The sequence below is a fragment of the Ambystoma mexicanum genome, chromosome 3q, assembly GCF_040938575.1.
Source record: "Ambystoma mexicanum isolate Mex_15411 chromosome 3q, UKY_AmexF1_1, whole genome shotgun sequence".
NCBI lineage: Eukaryota > Metazoa > Chordata > Amphibia > Caudata > Ambystomatidae > Ambystoma > Ambystoma mexicanum.
In genome coordinates this window covers 1,046,142,557-1,046,164,487 of record NC_090926.1, presented here as the reverse complement: position 1 = coordinate 1,046,164,487, position 21,931 = coordinate 1,046,142,557, and the positions used below count along the sequence as shown (strand labels likewise).

At 46.9% G+C, this 21,931-nt stretch overlaps 1 protein-coding gene across 1 annotated transcript in view; it reads right to left on the bottom strand.

Annotated features, from left to right (window-relative positions):
* Positions 1-21,931, bottom strand: part of DNAH17 (dynein axonemal heavy chain 17) — an 8,024,690-nt gene that overhangs the window by 5,318,620 nt on the left and 2,684,139 nt on the right. The window contains exon 21 of the mRNA XM_069655242.1: positions 14,969-15,191. Coding sequence (XP_069511343.1) covers positions 14,969-15,191 — 223 coding nt within the window. The remainder of the gene's footprint in view (positions 1-14,968; positions 15,192-21,931) is intronic.

Below are 21,931 nucleotides of genomic sequence, written 5' to 3'. Positions count from 1 at the left end.
AGTCAAAGTGAGATCTTTCACAAAATCGAATTCCATTTCCAGGTATATTGGCTTGACCACCCGTTTTTTTGCTTCTTTTCGTAAAGGCCATTGTGTAACAAAGCATCCCAAAGTTTCCTGCAGTCCTCGATTGTTCTCTCCCCACGTTCTCGTTATGCTCTAAAACCGCTAGTAATGTCCGATATTGCATCCCGTCTATGCCGAAATGCAATCTCTTGGGCCTGTACTTTAGGCACATATTGTGGAACACCTCCAAATCTCCCATGTGAAAGAATTCTGTGAGTCCCTTCAGCTCTCTTGATAGAGTTTTATCAAACAAAATCTTCTCAAGAGCTTTGTGTGGAGGTGACAATGGAACCAACCACTTCTTCTTGCATTCCTGCTCCTCCGATAAAACTCCATGTGCACATTGGTGAAAATGTTGGTTCTCTGTCCATGCGTGAACGTTGGAACAGTGGTGCATCAATGAGCGCCATTTTTCAAGTAGAATTTCCACAGAACCACCACAAGTTTTCGAGCTCCACCAAAGATGGTTGCTCAAAGACTGGGACCACTGTAAAATATTTTCAGAACCTTTTTTTTCCAGCAGCTTTGAATTTTTTATTGATTGATTTGGCAACATGCCATACATCAAATTGATGGTGAATGTTTGGAAACTGCTCTTGCATGGCCTTGGCTAGTGAAACATGTCTGTCGGTGGCTATGAGGTCTATTTGCATTCCCCTCGATTGGAGATCTTCCAGGGATTTTATAGAACCATATTTCTCCATGGCTACTGAGGATACCTACACGACCACCAAACTCACAATTTCTTTAGTTTCCATGTCCTGAAAGTGGTATGTGCAGTACTTTGCTGAAAATCCGGGGCTGTCACACTGTCCATCGCCAGCTAGCCTGAACCGTTTGTCAGAGAATGTCCTTTCAATTGACATTTGTTCAATTTTCCAAGCTTCACTACCAGCAGGGAATAAATATTCTCGTTGATATTTGTAGTACTGCGTTTTAGAAAGAAACTGGATTCCCACAAATTGACAGAAAGAGGACAACTTACTAAAAGTAGAGCCACTGACAAGTAAAGCTGCTGCACACAGTAGATTTCCAGCTTGCACTTTGCCCAGCATCGGTTGAGTGGACCATGAAAATGTAACATGCAGCAGGCCACATGTGACTTGGATTTTCAGCTTTGTGCCTTGTGATACACGAGTCACATTCACCAATTGCTGCCCGCATACTTCCCCCCCTCACTGGATGGACACATTTCAGCATCAGTATAATCTGTACCAGGCAGCTGTCGAATACAATGTATTTATGCTCCTTTATTAGACTATCGTCCTGCATGAATGTGGTTTGCGACTCAACTGTGGTAGACATATCGGACGAACAGAACATACTGAAGTCGAGGTCTTTGGCTAGTTCCTCGATCAATTGTGTTGAGGCTTCATCATCTGTTATTTCAGCTTGTGTTATTTGCACACAATTTGGAGAAACCATCAATGTTGATTGTTTATTTGGTGGCCATTCTTTGCGGGTGTAGATTGTGTGAGGTGGTCACTGAGTAATTCAAAAGCATCTTCCTTATATTCAGTTTCTTCTTCATCTTGTCGAGTTCTCACATTGTAGCAATGGTCCAAAATTAATTTTCTGGCCATTGGGCATATGCATCTCAAGTCTGCTTATTGACTGGACTACACCACACCTCAAATATAAGTTGTTCCATGGTGAAATCTGTTTGGCAAGCATCATCTTTGGTTTCATTTGTTGTCTGTGTCTTCATACTTCGTTTTCTTCTGGGCCTCTAGGAGATGGGTTGTAAAAACATGTTCAATGTAGATCCAACATACAGTATATAGCACTTTAGATTTTAAAAAAAACATGTTATGAAGACAATACCAGCCCAAACCACTTTTAGTAAACTAAATTGTTTGTTATTTACCCTTGTTTTCTTGCTTTTCCGTGAAACTGTGTTCTTCACTGTAACGACCGCACCAGCAAGCTGGTCCAACACCACTGATCCATGTGCTGCCTCTTCTAATTCCTGACTTTGTATACATCCCTTGAATAGAATAGTCATTTAAAAAAGTCAATAGTTTTTTAAATCAAATTCTTTCCGCGCACACATTGCTGACATACATACCCTCGTAAACTGGGTACGTCATTTAGTCAAAATATACATTTCGAATTTCACCTGATTGATGGCTATTGTACTCGATCAGAGATCACTATGCGAAACCCACTGTTTATAATGTTGCACTCATGCATTTTGCATTGTATTCGGAATTAGGGTAGAAATTGTAACGTTAGAACTGAAATGGTAAAAATTTGAAAAGTTGCTTGTTTATAATAATGTCACTGTCAGATGTAGGATATACTTTTTTTCATTCAACAGAACTGTTAGTACGCTTACCTCATGCTCTGGACCAGCTCCAAAGGATGATATAATTGTAGTTGAAGTTCCATCATCCCCCTGTAGCACAGTACTTGTTTTAGTTTGGATGAAAATAGTGAAATTGAACAGACACAATCGGAAGTAGTCAATGGTACATATCAATAAAAACCCGTAAATGAAACATTATGTAAACAAATGACAGGATACGTAAACTATTTCATATTATCTAGAATTACATGCATATTACATTTCCGTAATTGAATAGCGAAATAAAACTACCTGATAGGCACTCGAAGTTGTTGTTGACTGCGGGAAAGAAATGGATGCAGAATCTCGCTTGTTCATTTTCAGTGCATTGTCATGAAGTGGTAAAGGGAAAATTAGATTTGCATTAGATATGTGGGAAGATCAAAATCTCAAGAATATGAACTTCAACAAGTCTGTATGGCTCACAAATTTTATACTGGACGTGTTGGTGATGTTGTCACTACCGATAGTCTGTGCTTCAGTGAATATGCTAAACCTAAAAAATTGACATATGAAGCAACCGATTAGGAAAAGACTGTACTTATTTCGAAGAGCACTATAGCATAGTTTTCTGTGTTCATAAATAATTTTCTATGATGCTCCTAAAACAAGGGACAGATGTCTAGCAAAATGGAGTATGGTTATAGAGCAATACAATCTGGTAAATATGAAAAATTTAGTAAGAAACATTTACACCAAAAGCACAATCCATCCATGTAGTTACCTGTTCAGTACCCCAAGTCCTACAGCTAAATTATAAACCGTGGCTCACCTGAGGCAGCGTGTGCATGAATAGAGTTAGAATAGCATTTGAAAGCAATTTACAAGACGTTTTGATTTGATGCTTCTTTGTGTACAGCGATTGGTCGTACATAATCCAAGTAAAGTGCAGGCTGCAGATGCGGAATCGATCACCCCTTAAGTCCCCCAAGACATCCTGGGCTCTACTTTCAAGCTCTTCCAGCGCAAATCTACAATATCTGATCCATTCACTTATTAGATCTATATTCCTCAGGAATATATGCATTATTGTGCCTTTAGATTTGGTAACGGCAACCGTAAACCATACAAGCAGGCATTTTTGAAAAATCTGTAAAGAAAAAGTCCAAATCGTTAAAATTATTTTGCATGAATGCGTGAGAAAGATGGAATTATATCATACATTTTTCTATGCAATGTTTTTTTTGGTCACAGAAGCAAAACCTGTGTAGCATCGCCGACTGTATTCTAGGTTAACTTTTATACACAATTGATTGAAGTGACGCAAATCGTAACGTGTTACTCGTTCCTTGAATGTACTATAATGCATCAAAAGGAAACATGCTTATAGACACGGTCTGGGAAGGATGCAATCCTACGCCAATTGAAATTGATGATAATTGCTATATATTGAGAACAAAACAAATCAAACAGAAGTCAATGGTAATGGCAATTAGATGAATGAACATTACACCACTGGGTATATTCGTTCAAAATAGATAGAAATTTAGAGCTCAAGAAGAGATGATTAGGTGACCTGCCCTTACCTTGACCAACAAACAGTTAGATTTAGCAAGCAGGGTAGTTAGTAGCAGAAGAACAGGCAGCGCGATCACAATATGACTTCCAGTGCTCAGAGATGTTCACAGGTAGCATGCTGACGAGCTGACTTTCAGTGGTCACAGATGTTCTCAGGTAGTACGAACACGAGCTGACTTGCAGTGCTCACAGATGTTCTCTCGATAAATATCAAGGGGTTTATAAAGAATTAGAAAAGTGGGTGTGTATGTGAATGAGTGGCGTGTATATGGCGTGGTCTTATGTGGATAGCAGGGGCGCGGCCTGCTTCAGGGGAGCCTGCCTGGAGACACTTGGTCTGGGGAGGCCATGTGAACAATGTCCCATGCGCGGAATGGAGGGCGGATGGATGGGCCTGAGGCGTGCAAAAAAGGCCCGGAACACCGTTGAAGGGAGAGACACACTTATGTGAATTGCAGGGGCACGGCCTGCTTCAGGGGAGCCTGCATGGAGACATGTGGTCTGGATAGGCCATGTGTACAATGGCACCTGCGCGGAAGATACCTTTGAAGTGTACATGGTGTTTGGCACCTCGGCCGTTCCCACTGTGAGAGGCCCCTTGGGAGGGCATGGACACAGGTGCAAACTGCCATTGATAGGGTAGGGGGGATGGACGGCCAAGAGGCATGCAGGAAAGGGCCAGAACACTGCTCAATGGAGAGACACACTTATGCGGATTGCAGGGGCACGGCCTGCTTCAGCGGAGCCTGCATGGAGTGACGGGGTCTGGCTAGGCCATGTATACCCTGCCCCTGCGCGGAAGATACCTTTGAAGTGTACAAGGTGGTTGGCACCTCGGCCATTCCCACCCTGAGAGCCCCCTTGTGAGGGCATGGACACAGGTGCGAACTGCCATTGATAGGGTAGGGGGGGATGGACGGCCAAGAGGCATGCAGGAAAGGGCCGGAACACTGCTCAATGAAGAGAGACACGTATGTGGCATGCAGGGGCACGGCCTGCTTCAGGGGAGCCTGCATGGAGACACGGGGTCTGGCTAGGCCATGTTTACAATGGCCCCTGCGCTGAAGATACCTTTAAAGTGTACATGGTGTTTGGCACCTCGGCCGTTCCCATCCTTGGCAGCACACATCCACAGGTGCGAACTACGTTGATAATGGAGGGTGGATGGATGGGCATGAGGCGTGCAGACAAGGCCCTGAACACAGCTGAAGGGAGAGACACACTTATGTGGATTGCATCGTGCGCGGTCTGCTTCAGGGGAGCCTGCCTGGAGAGACTGGGTCTGGGGAGGCCATGTGAACAATGGCCTCTGCGCGTAAGATACATTTGAAGTGTACATGGTCTATGGCATCTCGGCCGTTCCCACCTAGTCAGCCTTGCCAGTACAAGTGAGCGTGTCCTTGATTCACTGAAAAATTACAACCATTCATTAAAGTTCAATTGTATTTTATTTTGTTGCTGATGTTGATGGCACAAATGTACTGCACATTGTATACTTTGGGTTGCAGCACAGTATGGGAAAATCCCTTGTACTTACTCCTGTCACTGGGGAATGTGTCTCTAATGGCACCAGCGACACAGGAGGGTATTACTCGTTGAACGCGGTGTCCAAGCCTCTCATGAAGCCACCATGTAAACGCACGATAGGCCACCAGCCTGTACTACCTGTGGAAGATAAAGATACAAACTGTATTTAAATAAACAAGACCAGTGTATCAAACCGTAGTTGAAAATGCAATCTTGTATCCTATGGCATTGGTGCCAGTACAAATGTTACTTCACGGATCAATCAACTTGGGCTTTAAAGTGTAGACACATTACAAAAGTATAATGTAAGTGGCCTAAGTGACTTCACATCTACAGTACACTTACTCATTACTTGGATTGCGAGGGCGAACTGTTGCGCGAAGTTTGTGCATCATAATCCTCAGCACGGACCGTGTAAGGCAGGCTGCCCTGAAGTGCTGCAGCTCGGTAACGCATTGCGGCCGTGTCTCATCTTCCGATATGTAGGACAAGCATCCAGAGTTTTCTTGGCAGCAGCAGTTCTCCTCCTTGGCATTACCTCACACTGATTGCAGGTACATCAGGTGGAGACGTTGTCCATGCGACTAGGCTCAGGATCTTGATCTGATGATTCGTCCACCCAACTGTTGTCCGAAGCCCCAATGTTTCCGCAACTTTCTCTTCCGAGTAATTCCACCTCGGAATACTCCCGCTTGTACGGGTAGGGCTGTATTGTTGACAATATGCGACAAAATTAAAATAGATAGTAATGATAGTACCAGTATCTGTTTGCACGGGCTACGAACAACGAAGATAGCTGCACAGAGCAGAAACAAGCCACAGGATACACAAAAAAAGATGGTGAAACGATTGGAAAAGCAAATCTGATGTTGTCTGATGAGAAGGGGTCTGTTTATACTTATTGAGGAAAGAGGCGTCCTGCCATTTCCATGGAGACACGTCATTAGCTGGAGCACAGAGAACATTGACATGAGACTTGCATTGGCGCTGTGAAATGGGCCATACACGTCTAGTGACGTCAGCCTCGGGGGCTGGGGATTTGATTTAGTGCCGCCTGGGCAGTTCACCTTAGGGCGATACGGCAAAGGATAAGATTAGCACAATATGGCCGCGCCCTGCTGCCTATTTCACATGTGTAAAAGTGAGTAAAACTATGGTAAGGTACATAAGAAATGTTTATGCGAACGATCAACGTATGCTTAAAAACACATGCCCGAACGCTCGGGACAATAATATTTTAGAGCGCCCTATTCCTTTAAGCATCTGGTGCACAATACATGATGCTAAGCGGCAGAAGGCTGCTTGAGAACATATTTTACACTAATGTGATAACTTCTTCAGAGGGCCCTTTCATTTTGGAAACTGGAAAAGGCTGGCAAAGTGCTAATAAATTGCTCATGCCACTTCATTGGCTGGCAGAAACCTGTGTGCAGTCTACAGATTGAAAACGAGATAGGTGAGCGGGTTTAGGCCCCTAAAGGTGAGACCTGTGTGCAACACATGGTCTACCAATGCAAACATAATAAACACACAGTACACAAGTAATGTACGTACTGCATAGATGTGTGTAGAAGGCATGTCAATGTTTTTTCCATGCTGAAAAACAGATACTTCAGCCACGTCAGCCAGCGTATTTTCCTAAACCCTTGGAACACAAACAGGAGAGGTTATGGTTGATGATCTACTATGCATGCAGAGGCGGGCTCCCAATTAGCATAGAGCTGGATCAGGCAAAGTGAAATTGGAAACTGCATATTTTAAGCCCCAGAATGAAAATAATATAGAAACAAATCTATTGCCTTATTATAAGACTGCTGACTGGCAACATGAGAGCAGTTTTTACAGGGGCCCCTGAGGCTCAAGGCCCCTTTCATTTCAAAGGGTTAAAAGCCTGAGGCTCGAAACCCCTTTCATTTGAAAAAGGTTGAAAGGCCCTGACGCTGTCCCTGCTTCGAAGTACTTTTATGGGGAACCTAAACAGGGAAGTACATTAAGGAGAGGAAACATGGATCAAGAGGTTGCTTTATGGCAGGGAAGAAGCAAGTAGTGCTCTTGCTTTTGAAACAAATAGGACTACTATATATTGGCAGCAATGACCACAACCAGGCTTAGTTCCTAGTGAGTATAATAAATGGGGTATAACCCAACACTATAGGAGAAACTAAATGCATCACCCCAAACCAGCACAAAAATTAGCCTCAGCACTATATGAGTCGTTACTGTAAACTCATTTAATTTAGGCAGAGCTATGGATGTTCTGGGAGGCCATCACATTTCCTTGGGGCAAACACTGATCCTCCTAGCATAAACGTTGCTAGGAGGAGAGCATTTGTACGTTCATGACAGCTTCAGTGAGGAAAAGGTGGAACTGGTCTTGTGTCGTTAGAAAATCCCAATAGATGAATCATTTCCAAGGAGTTGCTTTATGGTGTGGTCTGTAGGATTGATGATGTCATTAAGATGGCCACCAACAAGTTTAGAACGTCCCATTGTTTAAGGACGGACCTCACTTTCTAAGATCTCACTTGAAATACCTTTCAAGACGAGGGAAAAGTGGTCCTAGCAACATGCCAATGATGTCCATGTTAATATTTCTGATCCCATTTGTACTTTGTTCATAGTAAATTAAACCATCAATATGAATGTGTCGGATTAACTCCATGCCCCTTTCCGAGATTAAAGTCGCATTCACCTTCACCATTTTGTATGGCAAAATCATCACAAGACTTTTTTTTAGCACATAGAAGTGTTTAAGTGTGGAAGTCTTTTAACTTATCCCAAGAAAGACTAAGATTTGCTTGGACAACAGGAAGGTTCCCTTTGGACTATTTTTGCTGTAGAATTAAGTTAAATTGCGGCAGTACGGGAGACAGACTCTTTGATGGAGACACCCGCGAGTTGCGGGAGACTTGACTGGCAGGTCTGTTATCAGTAGTTGTTAAAGCCTGGCGACACAGTGCATCCTAATCTGGAATCAACTTCTGTATTCTCTTTGAGCAGAAGCTGAGTTTACAGGCTGTAAAAAGCTTTTAAAGATTTTTTTGTTCTGGGCATATATTGATCTCAGTGTTTCTCGCTATATTGGTTGTTCATACACTGTTTTCCGTTCCAGCAGTTTGCCACCGGCCGGTTGACAGTGCTTTATTGCCTTACAGTTGTTGGTGCTATACACACTGATATTATGGTGATCCATTCTTGAATTAAATGCATATCATGATATTGGCCCTCATTACGACCCGGGCGGTAAGTGAATAACGATGCCGGTAAAGGATTACCGGCATCGCTTACCGCTCTGCATGATTAGGACAAGCCAACCCGCTATTAGCGCGGTCACGCGACCCTTCATGCCGCCAATACCGGCATGGCGCAAACAGGGGAACATCACAAGTCAGGCAGACATGCAAATAACGCCCTACTGAAGCCCGAAAAGTACCTTACCAGCATGGAGGAAATACCGGCATCGTGGACCACCCGTAAACGGCCATGTGCAGTGTTCCCAACTGCCACAGGTGCACACAATCAGCACAGGTGGAGGCAAAACAGACTGGGCCAGCACAAAAGGAGCACACCCCACCCCTCCCCACACCCATTCACACTCCAGAATGATTCCAATACTACTAGCAATGCTGGGGCCGGAGGACATGATTGCAGTGGAACTGCTGCAACAACAACAAGAACAACAACAACAGGCAGCACAGAGGAGACACAGGCAGAGAAGGAGGGCGAGGCAGGCCCAGCATGCCTCACCAGTGCAGCCAGTGGCACCACGCAGGCAGCCCCCAATCCCTCGCATCAGAGCCAGTCCATTCAACCTAACCCCTGAGCAGATCCACACCCTGTAGCGTCTGGACCTGGACACCATCACCACCTTTGTGGACATGATACATGACGACATTGTCAGCCTGAATGAATCACGCACCGCCATCCCACCCCTACTGAAGGTGGTGTCTGTGCTCCACTTGGTGGCCACAGGCACCTACCAGCACACAGTGGGGCACATGCATGGCATATCACAACCATTATTCTCACGTATGCTGAACCAAGTGCTTGATGCCCTCCTGAAGCACACAGGTGACCACATTTCCTTACTACGGTCTGCCCACAAGATCTCAAACACCAAAGTTGGTTTCCATTCACCGGCCGGCATCCCTGGTTGCATTGGCGCCATTGACTGCACCCATGTGGAATTGGTGGTCCCACATGCCATGGAGGTAGCGTACCACAACCGTAAGCTACACCACTCAATCAACGTGCAAATGGTATGTGACTCAAACAAAATCATCACACATTGTTGTGCCCGATACCCCGGATCAACCCATGATTCAATGGTCCTGCGGAACTCCATGATACCACGCTACATGGAGCTATATGCAGGGCAGAGATCCTGGCTTCTCGGTGTGTCGCATGTTAGGCTCATGGAAATGCGATGTGGGTAGGTGATTGGGGGTGAGATGCTTACTTCATCTGGCTGAGATGGGGGGGGGGAGAGATGCATACTTCACCTGGCTGAGATGGGGGGGAGAGATGCATACTTCACCTGGCTGAGATGGGGGGAGAGATGCATACTTCACCTGGCTGAGATGGGGGGGGGAGACGCATACTTCACCTGGCTGAGATGGTGGGGGGGATGGTGGGGGCAGATGCATACTTCACCAGGCTGCGAGTGCCTGAGAGAATGGACCATGCTCATACCCCAAAGCAGGCCAGACCGGACCTGACATCTGACCACATAATGCAAGATGAAAGCTGCCCTACCATGTAAATGATGCAGTGTCACAACCTTTCCATAGCCATCTACATGTGCACTGTACTTAATCAGACCGTATCCCCCTCAACACAGCGCAGCTACAAGCAATTACTATGGCCAATACACAGCACCAAATACCATCAACTGAAAGGACAGTCCCCCATTACTGCGTACAAAGGAGTCACATGAGGGCCAAATACATTAATACACCACTACACTGACACAGAGGTCCAACAAAAGTGCATGTCATCATTTTTGCGCATAGTGAGATCATCATGAGGCTGACATCAACGATGCCAGGATGAAAGCACACAAATGACTGGACATTTGCCAGATCATGGAAACAACCGGCGTGGACTAACACAGTGCATGAGCACTCACAAGGAACTGGACCCCCCTGCGCCCACTAGTTGATGGCACGCACACTAGTCCATAAGAGGAATACACATATAGCAGTCACATTGTGTGTCTCCATTCATGCATGGGAATGTGGTTGCAATCAGGAAATCAATGCATGCTATGGTGTCATTGATACAGGTCCCATATGATGTGATGATTTACACATATACATTGTTGCCCTCATGCAGGTGATGCAGGCTATCCCTTGAAGAGGTGGCTTCTTACCCCAGTCCGGAACCCACAGAACAGGCACGAGGAGGACTACAATCGTGCACATCCACGTAACCGTGTGGTGACTGAGCAGACATTTGGCCTCTTGAAGGCACAGTTTCGCTGCCTCAGCAGGTCTGGTGGGGCACTCCTGTACCTCCATGAGAAGGTGGACAAGATCGTCATGGCATGTGTCATGCTACACAATATGTGCATTAGACGGAATGTGCCCCTGCCCCCTGACGCTGAACTGCAACCATCTGACGATGAGGATGAGGGGGGTGGGGATGGGGCAGCACCTCAGGAGGCAGCGATGCACAGGAGGGACGTGCCATGCATCAGACTCTGATAAACCAATGTTTCTAGCACAATGGATGGGGAGTGTGACATGGAGGTGGCACTCAGGGCACTGGGTGTGTCAGGGACATGGACACTGTAGACTGTTCACCAATAAAGCACACATACGCAATAAGCAATGTCCACACATGTGAATCATGAGTTACCAAAAGGTGTATTAAAGAAATATAACAAAGTGCACAAGCCCTCCACCCCACACACCCTCTCCCCCTCCCCCCTCAACTCCCCCACACACCCTCTCCCCCTTAACTCCCCCACACACCCTGTCCCTCCCTCTCCCTCCCTCAATTCCCCCACACACCCTCCCCCCCCCCTTGACTTCCCCAAACATGGTGTGCACTGGCATGCACCATTAGTCCACATGGGACCAGTATGGCTGGCTGTACCTACAGCCCTCCCCCTCTACCAGCACCAGGTGCGCCCCTGTCCGATCTGCACATGTTCCTGCCAGACCTACGCACGGGGCTGGTTCTAGTTGAGCTGGCATTAGATGATGTTCCAGATTGTCCTGGCAACTGTGGTGGATGCATGGCCCACATTGCTGCCACCATTTCCGAGAGGACATGCCGCACTGCTGCCAATCCGGTGCAAATGTCCTTCGAGGTGGACTCGATGGCTGTTTTCAGGGATGCAGCACAATCCCGAATGTCATCCCTTGCCCGGGCACATTGTGTTATATGCTGCGTCAGCAGCCCTGTGAGCTCCTCCTGGCGCCTCTGAATAGCCCTGATCCCCTCTTGGCTGGTTGTAACTGTGGTGGATGTGTGAGGGGTTTCCACCATGCTCTGTTCATCAGGCACAGTTGGCGTGGGGCTGAAACTTGCCGGCCATGAATCACCAGGTGACAGCCCGGTCTGCCATCCTGCACGCTGCATGGGGATAGTTGTGGTGAGTGCAGGTGGCCTGTGGCGGGTGTTGCGCCATGCAGCTGTACGTCTGCCTCATCGTCCGATATGGCTGCTGTGGCAGCTGTCTCACTGACTGTGCTTCTGGAAGCCAATGGGTGCCGTGATGCACATTGGGTCTGTGGCCTCTGTGGTTTTCTTGGCCTTCCGCAGTGGTGCAGGTTGGCCTCTGCCCCTTGAGGTTGAGTGGAGGTGTTCTCCCTCCTTGGCCCTGGCCTTCTTCTGTCGTGTGGCATCTTTCTCCCTGGCGTCCTCGTCACCGCTGTCGGAATGTGTGCCTGTGGGGGACCAATAGAGGGAGAGGGTTAGTGATGGGTCTACAGGCATCGGGCATGCATTGGGGTGGCTGCATTAATATGGAATGGTAGATGGTTAACATTGGGGGAGTGACATTCGGGTTGCTTTACTTTTGGGTGGGTGATACATGGTGGCGTCTGGGTTGTATCACATATGGGGTGCATTATGCATGTGGACAAGATGATGCTGTGCACTGCCTCTTGACAGTCTTGTACATATGTGTCTGGTGGACCCTGCTCTACATCATTTCAGGTGGATATCATCGTGGTGGTATTAACATTGTGTCATTTGGGACACCTACCTGCATCGACTGATGACGGGGCTCCTCGCTCCATGTCCCCCACTCCCTCAACTGCCTCCGCTCCTATGGTGCTGGCGCATATCTCCTCCTATGGTTGCAACTTGAAGGGGGAGTCCGCACCTCTGCCTGTCGCCATCCCCAGGTTGCGGTTGGCGGAGAGGATGCTCTGCATACGCAAACGCAGATTGTCCCAGCGCTTAAGGCAATCTTTGGGAGTGCGGGGTGTGGTGCCAACGGCACTTACTTTCTGGGCGACCTCTTCCCATATTTGTTTCTTGTGCTGCACTGCAGGTCGAGACATGTCGTTGGAGAACACGACATCAGCGTGTTCCTGCAACGTCTCTGCCAGCATGGTCAATTCCTCTCGGGAAAAGCGCTCCTTGCGTAGACGATCGGTGGATTTTTTAACAACTTTTGGCATGGTGAGATGCAGCAGGTGGTGTTGGAGGTTTGAGAGAGTTCTGGAGGTCAGGTGGCTCCTGGTTGTGGTGTTGGCAATGGATTGTGTTTTTAAAGATGGCCGCTGTGCTCTTTCCCGTTCCTGTGCGATGACGCTATTTCTGGTTCCGCTTATTAGCGGTGACCGCTAATAGCGGTTACCGCTATTAGAGGTGACTGCTAATAGTGGTCACCGCTAATGCCGATGGCTTGGATGCCGGAGGAGCTATTCGCACTATGTACGGTGCCGGAAAGGGGGGGTTTTCGCACTTTTGCGGCATGGCGGTGGGGTAATTACTGGCATGGCGCAAAGCTTGTGCCCGCGTTCTCGTAATAGGCTGCTTTTAGCGGTCTATTGCCAGCACGGACACGGTACTTGCGCCATGCCGGTAATGACCGGTACTTACCGCCCGGGTCGTAATGAGGCCCATTGTATCCATATTTTTCTTGGTGTACTGCAACAATGCGTTGCAATGCCACTTCCTGTTTTGTCAAGGGGTGCAAAACCGGGTGCCATCACTTTCCATAATGTCACTTGGGGGTGGGGTCAAATGACATCACTTCCTGTGGTGTCATCAGAGGTCAAGGGTTGTGTGATGACACATTCCCTACCCCTGGCATTTTGGTGAAAAGATGTCCCTGAACACAAGGCCATATTGGCCAGGGTAATAAGACCAATCACAGGACAGAAGGAAAATAAAAGGGAGGAACAGGAAACAGGACGTGTGGGTTATTGGGGGAAGGTCCAAGTTGGAAGACAATGAGGAAATCAGCAGGCAGGAGGAAGGAGCAGTGGATCCCTGAGACTATTTATAAAGCAGGTGAGGCACTGGCTAGAAAGCGTAAGTGGTACTGCACTGTGAGTGGGCCTGTCTGTGTGGCTAGTGTGCTGAAAACTAATGAAAAGAGTGGCGTTAAAGAGTGAAAGGAGGATGATTGAATAGTTTGGGGGGAGGAGGGAAGCAGTAGTATGGAGGAGATGAGTAATAGTGTGGACGAGGGGGCAGTTGTAGGGAGGTGGAGAGTAGTGGTGTGGCGCATGGGAGTAGTAGGGAGGAGGGAAGTAGCAGTAGGAAGGAGGAGAGTGGTAGTATGGAGTAGGGGAGAAGTCGTTTGGTGGACGAAAGTAGTGTGAGGAGGGCAGTAGCAGTGTGGAGAAGGGAAGCAGTAGTGTGGAGGAGGGGAGTAGAGATGAGAGTTGTGGAGTAGTGGAGAGATGGGAGTAGCAGTTGTGGGAGGAAGAGAAACATGAAAAGCAGGAGGTAAGGCCTAGGTGGAGTGAAACATCACAGGGACAGAGAAAAGGTGGCAGGAGACAGAAGGAGGGATGCAGCAGTAAGAGTGCAAAGGAAGAAGTGAGAATAAGCATGGTAGAACAGTCTAAATCAAAATAGCGTAATAGAAAGGCACCATCCCAATTCCCATTATAGCACTAATCTTTGGATAGAGTAGGGATGCTAGAAAAGTCCCTTAGAGAGCCTTAGATAGAAAAGGCCATTTGGTATATAGGGCCACATCACTTGGACAAGACAGACTTTCCAGAGTAGAGGTTAACCTTTCATACCTACTAACCTGTGATCAGGGTCGCCTGGGTTATACTGCAGGGTCACACTAACATGAAAGATGGAGGGATGGTGCTAGGGCACTCAAAGACATGATCCCCCCTTGAGACGTGGGGTGATTCTTATGCCATCAGTGACAATCTTCTGATCAAGAAAAACGTAACAAGAAATCTAAACATGCTTCAGAACATATTAAATGGTTCCATATTAAGATAGTTAAATATAAAACACATAATAAAGAGGTACGCATAGTAAATCATCATTAAAGTTACGGCTAGCAACATAAGAACATACATGTAACTGCGCATGGACTTCTTCTGGCATTTCTACATCAAAGGTTTTCAGAAGTTCAATTGTTTGTTTTAGGGGCTCGAACATCTGGTCAGTGGCAGCTTGTCTCTCTTTTACTTTCATTAAGTTTGCCATCACGTCAGCCAGGCCTTGCAGGTCCCCTTCCTTCACTGGTTTAGTCAAGTTTGTATTAATAGTTTTCATGAAATCTTGCAGTTCACTAATGCTGAAAGAAAAGCAAAGCCATGGCAAGGATTAGGGTGCACAGCCAGAATGGATGCATGTCAAAATGTGTATGTTGTGTAATCAGGCATTTTTAGAGAAAATGTGAAGCCAAAGTTCAGGTAAATAATTATAAGACTGTTTGAAATAAAAGAACAAATTACTCACCTCTTGCTAACTTTCTTTCTGATGCATTTTGCTACCACGTAGTCCTCCTCTTTGATATATATCTCCCAGCAGCTACTCTTTGGAAAACTTTCTGGCCAAGAGGAAACGCAGTGTGGCTCTGCATTTGCTCCACCTGACATCTCTATGCGCCCCTCACCTGCCATGATGTCAGACCAGTCAATAGAGTGGCACCTTATCCATGACCTTAGTTCCACCCTTTTCCCCCAGCACTCTGACGTTGAGGGACCGTAGAACAAAGGTGTACTAACTTTCCGCCAAGTGAGGTAGGTAGGGAGGGTGATGAGGAATCTGTGGGAGGAACATTCAAAAGGGAAATCATTACAGAGCGAGAACTAATTTGTTCTTCTAATAGATTCCTTCCTTCCATGGATTACTCATCTTTGATAGACTCCCATACTAGTATGTAAATCTGGAGGAGAAGGAACACCACCTAAACCAGAAAACAGCTCTGCTAAAACAAGCATGCTGACAGGACTGAGAATCCCAGTATTAATGCTTAGCAAACATGTGCAAAGAGCCCACTTAGCTTCCTGCCAAATATCCAGAAAAGGGACTCAATGTTGCAGAGCCACGGTGGAAGCCAGTCCTGCATTGGAATGTACTTTGGGACCCCCAGGCACATCCTTACAAGCCAGATCAAATCTTTCATAGAGGGAGCGAATGATCCACCTTGACAGGATCTGTTTGGTGATGCTCTGACAGCACAAGCAACAGCATAACCAAATAACCAATGAAAGCTGGCCATCCTTCCTGGTCTCTGTCACATGAGAAAAGAATGGGTGAGGACCCGAATCGAATCTAACCGATGGAAACATTCCTCTGCATTGGAAGGGTGAGGAAAAAAGCCAGGAAGATGGATCTTCTGAGAGAGATGGAAATCAGAGAGCACTTTTAGGAGGAAAGCCAGCCTCAATCTCAATGTCACCTTCTCCTTGGAGAAAACCATGTATGGAGGTTTAATGGACAATGCCTGCAGCTCACTCACCCACCTAGAGAAAGTGACGGGGAGCAGGAAAATCACATTAAGTGTGAGTAGTCTCAATGAACAAGAATAGAGGGCCTAAAATGGAGCACCCATTAAGAATACTAACACTAAATTATAATAATCAGATCCATATTGCAACAGAATGGTGAGGGGAAACCTGATTACAAAGACCCTTCAGGAATGTCATGACCGTGGGGATCATGAAAAATATGCCCTGCTCTGGGGTCCTTTGGAAAACAAAAAATGCCATCAAGATATCACTTCATAGTTCTAATCTGCAGACCTGTGTGCCAAAGAAAGCACAACATTCGGAACAGACGATGTGGAGCAGGTAAAAGGGACCAGATTCCTTCCCTGGCACCAAGCCAAAAAAGAAAAAGAAAAAGTTACTCAACATAGTGACTTCTGTATTACGAGTCCATAATCCCCTTTCTGCCATAATTATAGGTGTTCGTCATTGGGGATGGGAATGGAACACTTTTTGCACAGCAGAGAATTTCCCTTTAAGAATTTTGTAATGCGCAGGAGGCAAATCAGCGTGGGCATGGCTAGCCTTGTGATTCTGTCAACCGGCAACACACATCAGTCCTTGGAGCGCTAAACAGGACATCTGCCTAACAACTTATTTTTCCAGGAGGCTAGGAGAGACATTGTGTAAGGCATATAGAGGCAAATGGGCTAGGAGTACAGAGGTCACTATGGCGAGTAACATTTTCTTGCTCCTATGACCTGTCCCTTTTCCCCCTTAATTATGGGAGATTACAAAGCAATACTCCCTCTGGATAGCTGGAAGCTAACTTTAAGCAAAAAGATTCTGCAGAACCGCTCGACCTAACTGTTAGGGAGAATTCCCCAGAATGGCTAATTTCCCTTACCTACCGAGTCCCTCAGCAGCTTTGCTGGATTTCTAGGATTTATTTTTTTCACCTGGTAAGAGTGTGAGCCTTTTTCCCATTCTTACATGTGTTTTGCTGTGTGTGTTTAACATTTTGTGTGATAGACTATGGAGCCTCACCTACTCCACAGGCATCATCTTTTTACTGTGTGTTACACAGCACCTTCAGTGCAGTGACACAGGGTTGTCTTTTAGACTTCCCAACTCAGACTCCATTTTCTCGGAGTGACTACTGTCTCCCAGAACATATAAAGTTGCCATTAACTTTATTGGCCTCTGTAAAACCACAGACCCACTACAAACCATCTTACATGGAGTACTGGAAAGGGTTAATACTTATCCCTTTTTGTCTGTTTCTCTTGGAGTATTGTTTCGATCCCTTTTTCATCAAGACTTGGCTGGTGGCAGTGGTAACTACCCTATTTTTCTACCCTGGTTTATCTTAAATAGCCTTGGTATTGTTTTAGGCTTGGTAGCCTCGAACTTAAACCCGCTAGACCATATATGTTTTATTTCGGTTCTGGCTGGGTTTATTCAACATTTCTTTTTGAAAATGTCTTTCTCGTGTTTTACTCTGCGGGCCAAACCAGGTTTGGCTCCTTTGTTCACCGTCTTTTCGCAGGCTTCTACACAGAAGCCCTCCTTAGGCACCTGTATGTCTGGAGGGGACAGGAAGTGAGGGAGCAGTTTAGGACTCCCTGCACAGGGTCTCCTTGGAGACCCATGTCGCACTCTGAAATGATTGGCTGTGGTGACTGTCATGGCGGGACAGCCACCCTACTGTCTGATTGACAGCCAGGCTGTGTCAATGGGGGAAAACTGCATAAGAAGCAGATCTCTGGGTCTGGAAAGGCAGAGTCGCCACTGGAACGAAACAACCGAAGAGGAGCAGACGGAAGAGGACCCCTACCCCGACTGAACCACCCGGTGAAGCCCGGCTGCTGATCTGAATCCTCGAACTCCAACGACAGAGAAGATCCTCCAGGAATCTTCTTCCCCTGAGCTGGTGGGACCAACCAGTTCGCCCAAACTGCAAGCCAGGACTGCCTCCTCGGGTCGAATTGGCTGTAGAGAGCTACAGTGGGCCGGATAGCCAGGAAGGTCGGACCCTGCTTGGGTTTTAAGGAGCGCACCTTTTATTTGTTGCTTTGCTCTGCTGCTGGTTTCTTCCCTGGGTAGTGCAGAGCCCTCCAGTCTTCTTACTTCGTGTCAGTCCGACAGTCGCTTCAGGAACCGCGAGCCTGCAAGAACTACCAGGAATGTCTGCCTCAGCTACAGCTTCTTCTCCATTGAAAGGTACTGTTCAAATCCGGTTGTTCGTTTCGTTCAGCCGCGGTGAAAGTGTGTGGAATCTTTCTCCAATCCGAGGGCTTGTCCTTCTCTACTCTTTAACCTAAATTTTCTGCCCACCAACTTCGTCCGGAACTCTTGGCAAAGACTTAACCGCAAACTACCCTGATCTTGAGCAAAAGACTTTTGTCCTATTGACTTTGGCCTTAAGCCTTTTTGATTTGTTTCCATCATTGTAATTCCTCTTTCTAGATTGCACTGCTTACTTACCTGTTGGTGTTACTCAATTTCTGTCTAACTTTGTCTTTCCCTCCCTTTTAAATTTCTGGAGTGCCATTTGGCTCCCACTTCATTTTGTGAGTTTAACTTGTCTGGAACCTACTGGCAGACCATGTAGCCTTTTTGAAACATAGACCTTATCATTTTGTTAAGTTTGTAAAATATCAGAAAAAGATGAAATACATTTGAGTTAAAAAAAAAACAAGGCGTGGCAGTGAACCAACCTGTCAATGCTTTTCCCTGGGCTCCGATGAAGATGAGGCAAAAGAGCCATGGAAGAATATACAGGAAGTGGAATGTTGAAACTATATTAGGAGGGAGGAGGGGACCTGTCTGGCTGCCCTAGATGGCATTCCTAGAACCACTTGAGGCCCCAAAGGACTTTTGTTCAGCTTGGCCAGAGCGGATAGAGACTTCACTGTCTGGTTGGTGCCCTCCATCTTCCGAATCGATCTAATTGCAAATCCAAAATTCTATCCCAAACATCTGTGATCAATGTTGTTACCCTCCTGTAAGCTTGTCCCTTGACATAGATCCTGATAAGCATGCCCCTTGCCTCACCGTCAATAGGATCTATGGATATTTCCATAAAGTCCTCTGCTGCCTGGCACACCATGAAAAGTCCTGTGCTGAAGTAACCTCTCTCACACTGTGGGAGAAACTGCTCAAATTCTGGCAGTTCCTTCCATAATATGCAAATAATATGCAAATATGCAGGTCGTCGGCTTAGGTCTAGCATAAATGGAAGGCAGAGTTCTGACCGTTTTTTTGACGAAATCATCCAAAAGCCTTTCCTCCTTACCTTATACGGACAAGGATGAAACACTTGCCAAAGCCTCACACAAGAGAGTGGCAGCCAGCACCACCAAAGACACTGGCAGTGGATGCTAAAACAGGCTCATCTCAGTTTGTAAAGTATTGCATTAAATGTTGCCCCTTCTGTTTATCACCTAGGCAGAGTGTGGTTTTTGTCAGGGCATGTTGACCTCTACCATGACGTTTTCATGGATTGGGATTACGATGTGCTTGTAACTGTGAGAAGCAAGCACTGTGGACAGCACCTCTGGTTCTGACTGTTAGACCTCTGAAATGACGATAACCAGAATTCCAGCAGGCCAACAATTCCCTCGTGGAATGTTCTGGCCATGGAAGGCAAACCCTCCTCCATATCCTTGTCATGAACATCGCCACAAGTGTCTTCCACATCCCACTGATTAGGTGCTTCTGGCATAATGGGTGGGGTAAAATGAGGTGGAGGTGGAGCAGCAGGGACCAGATTTTGCTCAGGCACTGGTGGTGGTGGCAACGGAGGAAGAGCTGCCCCAAACCCACAAAGGATGTCCCCAGAGAGGGCAGAGGCACCAACCACCACAGGCTTTGGGAGGATGGTATATGTTTGAGAGGTCTGAAAGGCAGCAACTAGTATTGTAGGAGGAGACTAGGGGTGAGGGGTATTTCGCTAATGATGTCAATAAAGTACTCCTTCATAGACTGGCGCTCTGTGATGGCCCGGAATGTGTCAACATAGTGGTTGTGTGAATGGGGCTGCTGTGGCCAGAAAGGAGTCAGATCCCAAAAGGCTGTTGACAATGGTTTCAAAAAGGACCTCATTCCCCAGACAGCAAGTGGTGTGAGTACACCAACTGCGAGGAGGCCGCAGGTAAATTCAATGACAAAAGCAGGGTCATGTGAGTCAGCACTGAACCCCTGCGTGAGATGAACAACTGATGGTCCTGATGTGTCCTACATCATCTATAAAGGTGAGGAAATGGCAGCTGCACCTGCCTGACAGACATTATGTATGACATTTCTGCATCCTCACCCTGGATATTGAATTCAGCAAACAGGTCACTGGCAGCACTGAGGTGGTTGGCAAGGTCTGTGGACCCAAAGTGTAGGATCCTTCCAGTTTATGGAGAACCTTGTACACTTTGTGGACCAACTCAGTTCCTTAGCAAGAATCTTCAGACCCTTGCCTGGATTCATCCTTTAAGAGGGGAACCCCAGACTTCTTTCTGACTTCAGCCCATCTTTGGGGATCTGGCCGGGAATTAGCCCCACTGAGGTGAACCTGGGTCTCTCGTCTGGCTGTTGCTCTTGTGCGGGGAACCTCAGGGTTGCTCACCAATCCGAAGATAAGTAGGGTCCCTCCTAGACTACGTGATGCCTGAGAAGTAGCCCATAGGCTCAGATGCCCTGAAGGAAGTAAGGTCACTTACCTGCCATCTCTTTCTTTGCTCCTATGTAATCATGAAGATGCGGCAGATGAGGCCAATCAAAGATCTCCTCCCACATCTGAAGCACATCTGAAGCACAGTGATGGACCTGCACTTCAGAGCGTTGCAGGACAAGCAAAAGAGGAAAGACCTTATGCAAATCAGGCTTGGCCCCACCCCAAAAGGGGCAGGGGCAGGGGCAGTCCAGCCCGAACTGCTTGGTCACATCCTACAAACCCAAGCTACTCCTCACTGATGAGGCCCAACAAGGCTGGAACATGTTTGGGGATGTTTGCCAAGCAGTTTTGGCTGGACTGTCCCTTTTTGGGGTGGGACCAAGCTTGATTTGCATATGGTCTTTCCCCTTTTGTAATGGCTTGGCAGGCGAAGAACAATGGTCTGGAGGGTTGCTCAGAGCAATGGCAGAGGTTCAGATTAATTCAAAATCTTCCTGCCCTCACCTCTTTCGTTTGGCTGTAGTCACCCCGAGTGGGACGGGTATGCCCAGACGTGGGTCCCGTGCCTGCTGGGCCTAGAGACCCAAGCTACTCCTCACTGATGAGGCCCAACAAGGTTGAAACATGTTTGGGGATACTTGTGCAGAAGGGATGTGACCAAGTAGTTTGGCGTGAACTGCCCCTTTTGGGGTGGGACCTGGCCTGATTTGCATATGGTCTTTCCCCTTTTGTAATGACTTGCCAGGCAAAGAACGATGGTCTGGAGGGTTGCTCAGAGCAATGGCAGAGGTTCAGATTAATTCAAAACCTTCCAGCCCTCACCTCTTTTGTTTGGCTGTAGTCACCCCGAGTGGGACGGGTATGCCCAGACGTGGGTCACGTGCCTGCTGGGCCTAGAGACCCAAGCTACTCCTCACTGATGAGGCTCAACAA